The sequence below is a fragment of the Mustela putorius genome, unplaced genomic scaffold, assembly GCF_011764305.1.
Source record: "Mustela putorius furo isolate JIRA1106 unplaced genomic scaffold, ASM1176430v1.1 tig00000430_pilon_pilon_pilon, whole genome shotgun sequence".
Taxonomy (NCBI): Eukaryota; Metazoa; Chordata; class Mammalia; order Carnivora; family Mustelidae; genus Mustela; species Mustela putorius.
In genome coordinates, this window is record NW_025421377.1 from 24,552,208 (window position 1) to 24,564,522 (window position 12,315).

At 38.9% G+C, this 12,315-nt stretch overlaps 1 protein-coding gene across 4 annotated transcripts in view; it reads left to right on the forward strand.

The window, feature by feature from the left end:
- USO1 (USO1 vesicle transport factor) overlaps window positions 1-12,315 on the forward strand; it is a 92,754-nt gene that overhangs the window by 27,431 nt on the left and 53,008 nt on the right. For all 4 annotated transcript variants that reach the window (XM_045079881.1, XM_045079884.1, XM_045079882.1 and 1 more), the window contains exon 4: window positions 9,488-9,564. In XM_045079881.1, coding sequence (XP_044935816.1) covers window positions 9,488-9,564 — 77 coding nt within the window. The remainder of the gene's footprint in view (window positions 1-9,487; window positions 9,565-12,315) is intronic.

Here is a 12,315-nt window from a genome sequence, read left to right on the forward strand (position 1 = left end):
TGGCTCAGTGGGTTAAGCCACTGCCTTCGGCTCAGGTCATGATCCCAGGGTCCTGGGATCGAGTCCCGCATCGGGCTCTCTGCTCAGCGGGGAGCCTGCTTCCTTCTCTCTCTCTGCCTACTTGTAATCTCTCTCTGTCAAATAAATAAATAAAATCTTTAAAAAAAAAAAAAAAGGTGAAGATTTGGGGTTTGATTTGGGCAGTTGGATGTTTTGATATTCACTTAGATATAATATGCTATTCTATAGTATAATATATATTATTGTATATCAGTTTCCAGACTTGCTTTTTTGGAGAAATAAACTGGACTAAGTGTTAGAGCTGAGCATGTTCTAAAAAAAGGGTCACTCAGCCTATTTTTTTCTCTTTCAGTTTACCTTTTAAGAGATTTTATCTGCATCTTATTTTTTTTTTAAGATGTATTTATTTTACAGAGAGAGTGAGTACTCATGGGGGAGGGAAGGGCAGAGGGAGGAGAGTGATTCTTTTTTTTTTTTTTTAAGATTTTATTTATTTGACAGAGAGATCATAAGTAGGCAGAGAGGCAGGCAGAGAGAGAGGGAGAAACAGACTCCTGCTGAGCAGAGAGCCCGATGTGGGGCTTGATCCCAGGATCCCGAGATCACCACCTGAGTGAAAACCAAGAGTCAAGCACTTCACCGACTGTGCCACCCAAAGGCCCTGCACCTTTGGTTTTAATGAACAACAGTGCGTCGATAGCTTTCAAAAATCTTACCATTAAGTGAATATGTATTACAACCTTTAACTGCATAGTGCACACTTCTACCATATCAAGATCTCTCGCTGATATCTCCAATTCAGAATGTTCAAGAGTTAATTTGTATCTTGTTTTCCCGCAAGTGAATATGTATTACAACCTTTAACTGCATAGTGAACACTTCTACCATATCAAGATCTCTCGCTGATATCTCCAATTCAGAATGTTCAAGAGTTAATTTGTATCTTGTTTTCCCGCTCCCAGCTGCCTCCATCATCTCCTTCAACTGCCTTTTGACCCAAGTCCAACCTAGTTGATAGTGCCTTTCCATTTCAGTAAGAAACTATAGGATTGTTGTTGAACTTGGCCCTCTCCTTAACACATTATGCTTATCTAGACCAAAACCCCGCTGAAATTCATGAAATTCTCCCAATTTCCTTGGTTTATCTTTAGTTCTGGCTCAGTATTAGTCATTGAAATGATTTTCAGAGCTGCTATATTAGTTATCTTTATTGTTATTATTATTATTATTATTATTATTATTATTACTTTTTGCTGTATAACAAGTTACCTCAGAACTTAGTGGCTCACAATGATCAGTATTTATTATCTCACACTTTCTGTGGATCAGAAATTCAGCAGTGACTTAGCTAGGTGGTTCTGGCTCAGGGTCTCTCTCCAAGTTGCAGTCAAGATTTTAGCCAGGACTGCAGTCATCTGAAGGCTCAGTTGAAAAGATCTGATTCCAAGATGGCTCGATTACTTTGCTAATGGCAGGAGGCTTCATTACCTCACCATGTTGCTCTCTCTGTAAGGCTGCTTGAGCATCCTTATGTTGCGGTAACTGGCTTCTCCTAGAGACAAGGAGAAAGCCACAAGGCCTTTTAGGGCTTAGTCTCACAAGTCACACACCATCAAGCCTATCACATCCTGTTTGTTAGAAGCAAGCTTATAAATACAGCATATACCTAAGAGGAGGAGAATTTGGTTCCATCCCTTGAAGGGATCTGTATCAAAGAGTTTTTGAACATAGCTTAAAACCATGACTATCTCCAAACTGTCTTCTTTGCCTCTGATCTTTTTGTCCCTCCAGTCTATGCACTGTAAGTCTGATGTATAAACCTTTTTTTATTTAATGAATATCAGCAGCTCAGTGCAATGTGAAGTCCAAGTTTTTGTGTTTGTATAAAGATTTTATTCATTTATTTGAAAGAGAGAATGCAGCAGGGGGAGGGGGAGAGGGAGAAGCAGACTCCCCGCTGAGCAGGGAGCCCGACTCGACTCGGGGCTTGATCCCAAGATCCTGGGATTGAACCCTGAGGTCATGATGTGAGCCCAAGACAGATGCCCAAACAACTCAGCCACCCAGGCACCCTTGAAGTCCCAAGTTCTTAAACAAAGCTATGCATGTAAGCTTTTTAAAGGTCTTGGTATTGCCTGTCCAACCTTAGAGCCTGTGTTTCAGTTATATTTCAGCAATGCCCAATTGCTTGTTTGCACCAGTTAGGACCTTTCCTCTTCTCAGACAGTACACCCCACATTGGCTACCTCTTCAAAGCCAGCTCATTCTAATGCATTTGAATAAATGTGTTAAAATTATGTTTAATGACATCTGCCTACCACAGGCAGAATAATAGCCCCCCAAGGATGTTCAACATCCTTATTACCACAACCTATGAATGCTACCCTGGAGGGTAAAAGGGACTTTGCAGATGCGATTAAGGACTTTGAGATGGAGAGATTATCCTGCGTTATCCCGGTGGGTCCAGTGTAATCCCAAAGTTTCTTAAAAGTGGAACAGGAATGCACAACAGGAGGTCAGAATGAGGTGATATGGAACATCTGGACCTGTCGTTGCTGGCTTCGAAGATGGAGGAAGGGGGTCTCTAGAGACCTGCAGAAGGCACAGAAGCAGATTTTCCCCTAGAGCCTGTAGACAGGAAGGTGGTCCTGCTGAAACCTTGATTTTGCTGCAGGAGACCCATTTCGGATTCTGACATCTAGAACTTTAAGATAATATATTTGTATTGTTTAAGCCACTGAGTTTGTGGTAATTTGTTATAGCATCAGTTGAAAACGATTACGGTAAACTAAAGTTAGTTTTGTGCTTTAAATAATAGTCCAGGTTAGAGAAAATGGATCCTAGATCAAAAAAACTTTAGTGTGATGATTATACATACATATAATCTATAATTTTTCTTTTTTACTCCATGTATACCTTTTTCTCACTGAGTCTTTCAAAGTTACTAATGAGATCACTAACATCTCAGTATGGAAAATAGAATGCTACCTGTTATATAAAGTGAACGTTATTGTCATTTTAAGTGCATAGCTGAAAATGGATGTGTAGATCTTAGGTATTCTCTCTCTCTCTCTCTTTTTTTAAGAGTTTACTTATTTATTTGAGAGAGGGAGAAGCAGGATCTCCATTGAGCCAAGAGCCCGATGAGGGACTTGATCCCAGGACCCCAGGATCATGACCTGAGCCAAAGGTAGACGCTTAACCAACTGAGCCACCCAGGCGCCCCAATAGACAGATTTTGAAAGCATTGATGGATGATGATGGCATTTAGAGTAGAAAACAAGAGTAAGATACAGGACACAAAGATTCAGTGAATATGGAGAAGTGATTAGGAGTGGTAAATGAAATTAAGATGATAGGCAAAGTGTATCACAACCAGATGTAAATCTCAAGGGAGGGCACCCGGGTGGCTCAGTTGGTTAAGCGACTGCCTTTAGCTCAGGTCAACTCCCGCATTAGGCTCCCAGCTTCACGGGGAGTCTGCTTCTCCCTCTGACCATCTCCCCTTTCATGCTCTCTCTCTCTCTCTCAAAAATAAATAAGTAAAATCTTTAAAAAAAAATCTCAAGTAAAGTAGGCTTTAAAAATTTTTATTTATAAAAATATTTTTTATCATTTTGTTTTTTAGAAATTTTGAAGAGCATCTTTTTTTTTTTTTTTTTTTAAGATTTTTATTTGTTCACTTGAGAGAGACACAGCAAGAGAGAGAACACAAGCTGGGGAAGTGGGAGAGGGAGAAGCAGGCTTCCTGTCAGACGGGAAATGCAGGGCTTGATCCCAGGACCCTGGGATCATGACCTGAGCCAAAGGTGGATGCTTAGCGATTGAGTCACCCAGGCACCCCTGAGGAGCATCTTTTAAGAGAGTATTAAGGAACTGGGAATAGAGAGAAATTTCCTCAAAATAATAAAGAAAATCTATGAAAATCCCAGAACATCAGATGCAATGGTGAAAAACTGAGCACTTTCCATGTAAGATCAGGAACAAGATCATGATGTTCCCTTTAACCACCTCTGTCCAACACTGAAATGGAAGCTCTAGCTAAAGCAGTTGGGCAAGGAAAGGAAATAAAAGGTATACTGAAGTAAAATTACACATATTCATAGATGCTATGATCTTGTATATAGAAAATCCTTAGGAATCCACCAAAAAGCTATCAGAATGAATAAATACAGCAAAGTTGAAGGATATAAGCTCAATATAAAAAAATTATATTTCTAGGGTACCTGGGTGACTCATTTGGTAAAGCAACTACCTTCGGCTCAGGTCATGATCCCTGAGTCCTGTGATCGAGTCCCACATCAGGCTTCCAGCTCCTTGGGGAGTCTGCTTCTCCCTCTGACTTTATCTCCTCTCATGCTCTCTCTCACTCTCTCTCTCTCAAATAAATAAATAAGATTTATTAAAAAATTAAATTAAAAAAATTTTTAAATTATATTTCTGTATACTAGCAATGAACAATCAGTAAACAGAATTAAGAAAACAATTCCATTTAAGTAACATAAAAAAGATTAAAATACTTTGGGATAAATTTTATGAAAAAAGCGTAAGAAGTGTACACTGGAAACCACAACACATTATTGAAAGAAATTACCTGAGATTCAAATGAGTGAAAATACGTTCTGTGTCCTTCATGGACAGAAAGAAGGAATATATTTTTAAGATGGTAATGCACCCCAACTTGATTTACAGATTCACATAATCACTATAGAAATCCTAGTTGGCCCTACTGTAGAAATTAACAAGCTGATCATAAAATTTGTATGGGAATGCACAGGATCCACAGTGGATCCCAACTACCTTAAAAAAGAACAAAGTTGAAGGGCTCATATTCCTGATTTTTTTTTTTTAAGATTTTATTTATTTGTCAGAGAGAGAGAGAGCGAGAGCAAGCACAGGCATACAGAATGGCAGGCAGAGTCAGAGGGAGAAGCAGGCTCCCTGCGGAGCAAGGAGCCCGATGTGGGACTCGATCCCAGGACGCTGGGATCATGACCCAAGCCAAAGTCAGCTGCTTAACCAGCTGAGCCACCCAGGCGTCCCAATATTTCCTGATTTTAATACTTGCCACAAAATGATAGTAAACAAGACTTTGTGGAAGTGGCATTAAGGATAGACATATAGATCAACAAAATAAAAAAGCTAGAGATAAAACCCAACATTAATTTAAACTGATTTTTGTCAAGATGTTAAAGACCACAATGGAGAAAGAACAATTTCTTCAACAAATGGTGCGGGGACAACTAAATATTCACTTCACACCATACACAAAAATCAGCTCAAAAGGGATCAAAGACCTAAATGTAAGAGCTAAAGCTAAAACCCTTAGAAGAACTGCAGGCGTAAATTGTCAAAACCTTGGCTTAGGCAGTGGTTACCTACAGATGACGCTAAAAGCATAAGCAAGAACAGACAAAACAGATAAACTGGACTTTGTTAAAATTAAAAACTTTTATGCTTCAAAGGACCCTATCAAGAACGTAAAAAGACAACCCAAAGGATGGGAGAAAGTATATGCAAATCATATGTCTGATAAGGGACTTACATCAAGAATACATACACGATTCAACAATAAAAAGATAAGTGACCCAAATAGAGACAGGCAGTTGGGGCGCCTGCGTGTCTGAGTGTCTGCCTTTGACTCAGGTCATGATCCTGGCGTCCTGGTTTTAGGCCCTGAGTCAGGCTCCCAGCTTGCAGGGAACCGGCCTCTCCCTCTCCTTCCCGTTCATGCTCTCTCCAGCTGTCGCTCTCTCTCTCCAGCTGTCGCTCTCTCTCTAGCTGTCTCGCTCTCTCTCTAGCTATCTCGCTCCTGCTCTCGCTCTCAAATAAATAAATAAAGGAAATCTTGGGGGGAAAAAATAGGCAAAGGGTTTGAATACAAATTTCTCCCAAAAAGGTATACAAATGGTTGATAAACACATTCAAAGATGCTCAAAATAGTCATTAAGGAAACACTAATCAAAACCAAAACGAGACGCCAGCTTGAACTCACTAGGATGGCTGTTCGGGGGGGGGGCAGAGAAGGATGATAACAAATGTTGCTGAGGAGAAACTGGACCTTCAAGCACGGCTGGTGGGAACAGAAAATGGTGCAGCTTCTGTGGAAGTGTGGTAGTTCCTCAGAAAGTCAAACATGGGGTTGCCGCATGGCCCGACACAAAAGCTAGTACGTGAAAATTCATAGCAGTGTTGTTCGTAAGAGCCACAATAGCCATTGGAATCTGCTAGGATTCTCTCTGCCTCTCCCTCTGCCCCTTCCTACCCTCCAGCTGCTCATGCCCCCCTCTCTCTCTCTAAGGAATAAAATAAAATAAAATGGTGGTGACCATAGCTCCTCTCTTGTTGGATTGTTCTGAGGCTTCAATGGTTTGATGTATGTGCAGTGATTAGAATAAGCTGGGCTTGTGCTGGGCGTAGAGCCTCTTAAAATTCTCTCTCTTGTCTGTTTCCATCCATCCCTCCCCCTCCCTCTTAAAAAAAAAAAAAACAAAACCCCAAAATCTATAGTCACAGCAAGTGGATTAGTGTTTGCCAGGCACTGGGGGGAGGAGGATAGGAATGATGGCTAAAGGATACAGGATTTCTTAGTATTGGGCGGCCTGCTCAGCGGGGAGCCTGCTTCTTCCTCTGCCTGCTGCTCTTCCTGCTTATGCTCGCTCTTTCTTTCTCTCTGACAAATAAATCAGTAAAATCTTAAAAAAAAAAAAAAAGCTTTAAAAAGGCAAAAAGAAAATGTTCTGGTTTCAGATAGTGGTGATGGTTGCACAGCTCTGTGGATATACTAAACCTATGGAGGTGAACACTTTAAAAGGGTGAACTTTATGGCATACAAATTATCTCAATTATTAAAATTACTATCAGGTGTCATGGTTTGGAAACAGTGAGAAATTAGACAACTTTCAGGCTCTGAGTGTAGGACTTAGGAAAATGAGCAGTCTCTCTTCAATATGACGGTAAAAGAAGCAGACCCACCGACAGATGGAGGACTTCAAGCCTTGTCAGGAAAGGGAACAGAGTTTTCTGAGATGTGGCCAAGGACGAAGGGGATTGAGTGGACGCATTCCGAGAGGGTTAGCTGCAAAGGCCCGAAGAAGCGTAAAACGGTAATGACAAGGGGCACCTGGCTGGCTCAGTCCATAGAGCATACGTCTCTTGGTCTCCAGGGTTGTGAGTTCGAGCCCAAGGTTGGGCATAGAGTTTACTTAAAACAGCAACAACAAAGCGAACAAACAAAAAAAAGCATAAAAAGCATGAATGAAGAGGAGCTATGGAAGGAGACGGCTGCAGAACACAGACCTTTCCTCGCATTCCATGAGGTTAAATCACTTCGAACACTTGGAAAACAGCAATTAGAGGCAAACGGAAGGGGAATTTAATTTAGCACAAGAAAAGGAATGAAATGCAAGAAGACTCGTAGATGCTGAGCTTTGTTGTCTAAGAGGCACAATAAAACACCAAAGCAGCCCCTACGTGGTGCAGTTAGGATTTCACACATTCACTGGCCCCTGGTGCACCCTACTGCCAAGCATGGTGGTAAATGTGTGACAAATATTTTTAAAAATCTGTTTCTTAACCTTTATCTCAGGAATATCTAGGGATGCCTGGGTGGCTCAGTGGGTTAAGCGTCTGCCTTCACTTCAGGTCATGATCTCAGGGTCCTGGGATCAAGCCCTGCATCGGGCTCCCTGCTTGGCCGAAAGCCTGTTTCTTCCTCTGCCCCTCTCCTCACTTGTGCTCTCTCTCTCGCTCCCTCTCTCTCTCTCAAACAAATAAAATCTTTAAAAAAACAAAAAAAACGCCAAAACAAAATTTGTCTATCAACAGCTATAGTCTCATACTCCCTGATTTTATAAATAGTATTATCTTTACCATAAGTTTTTTGTTCTGTTTGTGTTTTTAGACAATAAAGTCTAGAGCAGGAAAACAAATTCTAGTAGTCCCATCAGGGATAACACGGTTAAAGATTCCTATGACAAAACATGTATATAGGGCACCTGGGTGGCTCAGTGGGTTAAGCTTCAGCCTTTGGCTCAGGTCATGATCTCAGGGTCTTGGGATGGAGTCCCACATCGGGCTCTCTGATGAGCAGGGAGCCCCCCCCCCCGCCCCCGTCTGCCTCTCTGCCTACTTGTGATTTCTCTCTCTCTGTGTCAAATAAATAAAATCTAAAAAACAAAAATAAAAACATGTATATAAACATAAACATATACCAATAAAATAACCTGGGTTATACTAACTTTGCTGGTTTTAAAGTTGAATTTACTTTACCAATTTATTTATAAATTGTTTTAAAATATATAGTCACACACAGGAATATATATGTATTTTTTGCTAAATGGGGTCATTCTATGTATTACTTTTTTTTTTTAAGATTTTATTTATTTATTTATTTGACAGAGAGAGAGAGAGATCACAAGTAGGCAGAGAGGTAGGCAGAGATAGAGGAGGAAGCAGGATCCCCGCTGAGTAGAGATCCCGATGTGGGGCTTGATCCCAGGACCCTGGGATCACAATCTGAGCCAAAGGCAGAGGCTTTAACCCACTGAGCCACTCAGGCGCGCCTTTTTTTTTTTTTTTTTTTAAGATTTTATTTACTTATTTGACAGACAGAGATCACAAGTAGGCAGAGAGGCAGATGGCCCTGCATATTAATTAATTAATTAATTGATTAATATGCATTTATTTATTTATATAAATTAAATATTTATTTAATTTATTAATTAATATACAGGCGCCCCTGTATATTAATTTTTTTATTTAATTTTTCTGCTGACATTATATCAAGGGTGTTTTAATTACTGTGTCATTAAACTTTCTTTAAAAATACTGTTTTTCGGGGGTGCCTGGGTTGGCTCAGTGGGTTAAAGCCTCTGCCTTTGGCTCAGGTCATGATCCCAGGATCCTGGGATCGAGCCCCGCATCGGGCTCTCTGCTCAGCCAGGAGCCTGCTTCCCTTCCTCTCTCTGCCTGCCTCTCTGCCTACTTGTGATCTCTGTCAAATAAATAAATAAAATATTTTTAAATTCTTTTTTTTTTTTTATAAGATTTTATTTATTTATTTGACAGAGAGAAATCACAAGTAGATGGAGAGGCAGGCAGAGAGAGAAAGAGAGGGAAGCAGGCTCCCTGCCGAGCAGAGAGCCCTATGTGGGACTCGATCCCAAGACCCTGAGATCATGACCCGAGCCGAAGCAGCGGCTTAACCCACTGAGCCACCCAGGCGCCCCAAATAAAATATTTTTTAAAAATACTGTTTTTCATTGCTACTGTACTTTTAAAATATTACACATTTAGGTTGCTTCTAATTTTCCACTATTATAAATAACCTTTATATGTTCTTTAAGCTTGCCCTCTGTTATTTTCTTAGCATATATTTTAGATTAACGTTTTAACAACTGTCTAAAAGTGATTGTAACCATCTACACTCTAGCAACATGTAAGTGTAATAATTTCTTTTTTCCAGTTCGGATTCTGAAATAATAGGTTATGCTTTGGACACACTGTACAATATAATATCTAATGATGAAGAAGAAGAAGTAGGTAAGTTTCTTTATTAGGTTTTCTTTTTTTTTTCTTCTATGGTGTTTCTGTACATAAAATAGCATATGCTGTATATCCTGGAGTTGTGCCAGTTTTGCTGGTTTTAAAATTGAATTTATTTTATAAATTTATTCATAAGGGTATTTTTCTTTTTTAAGTAGTAAGGAAAGACATAAGCTTAGTTCCAGAAAAATGTATTTAAAATGATTGCTTTGTATGTTATTTGGAGGTAGAATTAGAGTGTTCTTTTTAATAAATTCCACTGCTTGCTTTTTTTCTTTCTTTCTTTCTTTCTTTCTTTCTCTCTCTCTCTCTCTCTTTCTCTCTTTGAGTTGGATACTTAACAGAGCACCTAGGCGGCTCAGTTAATCATCCAACTCTTGATCTCAGCTCAGGTCTTGATCTCAGGGTCATGAGTTCAAGCCCCACATGAGGCTCCATGCTGGGCGTCAAGCCTACTTTAAAAAAAAAAAAAAACACTTAATTGACTGAACCACCGGGGCACTCCTTTTTTATAAAACCACCCAGGTACTCCTTTTTTAGATTTTATTTATAAGAATGAGAGAGTGGCAGAGGGAGCATGAGCAGGCAGAGGGAATAGGAGAAGCAGACTCCCTCTGAGCAGGGAGCCCTAAAGTGGGGCTCAATCCCAGGATCCTGGGATCATGACCTGAACTAGAGGCAGAAGCTTAACTGAGTGAGCCACCCAGGTGCCTCTATAAAATATTTTGTTCTCTTTTTGTATTTGATTTTAGTTAGGTAGTATGAATATTAGTAATTTCATATTAAATGAATCATTTTTACCTATTAAAAAACTTTTATTTATATGTTATTATCTGGTGAACAATATGAAATTAGAAGGGGTTTTTCTTAATAAATGAACTTTTAACGTAGGACTTTTGTTAACTTATAAAGAGCAACAACTTATTAAATTTTAGGAAGTTTTTTTACATTAATCTGATGTGAAATGATACAAGTAAGTTCAAAATTCACACACTTTGGTGTGAATTTTCCTTTTTTTGTTTCACATCACTTGCATATATAAAATAAGGTGGTCTGTCACCTTTATTGTCAGTATGTGAAGTACTTAACTAGAAATCTATATACATTTCTTTCTATATATTATAAAAACATACTCATTGAGTAACATTTGACAGTGCCGTTGAAGAATGCATTCTTCACACCAGATTGCCTGTTGAAGGACATGGTGGGTGTTTCATTATTCTAGACAGCCAGAAAAGGTGGGCGTATTTGTGCATTTTAGAAGTTTAATTTAGATTATAAGATCTTTCAAAATTCTAAGTAGACAAATTATAAGGAAATATAGATAATTATAAGTTTGTGTATACTTTATTATGATAAAAATAGAGTGGAAATATATATAGGTCCTAACTTCACAGAATACCAGTAATAGGAACATTTGAAACTGGATCATGTCGAATGGTCACAATTTCTTGGACTTAAATACCGTTTTTCTTAAATTTTTCTTTCTCTGTGATAGCTAACAACTTAACTTTATTAATCAGAGGTCAGAAAAAAAAATTTTTTTTAAAGATTTTATTTATTTATGTGAGAGATAGAGCAAGCACAAGTGGGGAGAAGGGTCACAGAGAGAGGGAGAAGCAGACTTCCTGCTGAGCAGGGCGCCCGACATGGGGCTCGATCCCCAGGACCCCGCCATCATGACCCAAGCGGAGGGCAGACGCTAAACTGACTGAGTCACCCATGCACCCTGAAAAAAATCTTTAGTAAACATGATTTGGTACCCATAGGATAAGATGCTGTCACTCACTGAACAACACTTAAATACAATGCACGCAAGAGTGCACTCTGAAAAAAAAGACATTTATTTTCTAGTTATTTCTCAGATGAGAAAACCAGGTGCAACACACTTGTTAGAACACATTACAATAAAAGATATTTCTTTTTTTTTTGTTTAATATTAGAAATATAGCTCTTTTTCTTTTGTGGTTTTTTTTTTTTTAAGATTTTATTTATTTATCAGAGAGAGGGGGGGGGAGAGAGAGAGCACAGGCAGACAGAATAGCAGGCAGAGGGAGAAGCAGGCCCCCCGCCGAGCAAGGAGCCCGATGCGGGACTCGATCCCAGGACACCGGGATCATGACCAGAGCTGAAGGCAGCTGTTTAACCAACTGAGCCACCCAGGCGTCCCTTTCTTTTGTGTTTTAAAGACTCTTTAGCAGCAATATTTTTATTTATGTGCTTTTTCTTCATTATAATTTTATAATATAGTTAGAGTCCAATTTTTTGTTTGTCTCTATGTGTTTGGGCTCTTTATTTTAATTCAGCATCCAAAAAAAGATTCTTTGGATAAAATAAGATAAACAGTTCTTGGGGAAACAATAGTAGGATCACTTTTTCCAGGGAAGATTAAAATAGGAACTTACAACTTTGTTCTGAAAATTTATTTATTCTGAAGGAACAATTAAAAAAAAATCTAGATATTGAGAAATATGCCCTTCATTTCTATTATTAATACTTTTTCTCTATTGCTTCATCAAAAGGTAATTCTTAGCTGATATTATGAAATCTATTTAGAGTTTTTTACTTTGGGGATATTTACAATCCATTAATTTAATGATAAATCTCTCTCATAATCCTGAATATATAGTATATGCTTGCTGTACCTCTTTTAAGCTATCTCAGATTTTGAATAAAATGAATGAGCCTTTTCTTCTAAGAGATTTTATGGCTTATTTGACATTTTTAAGTTCTTATTTATTTTATTGT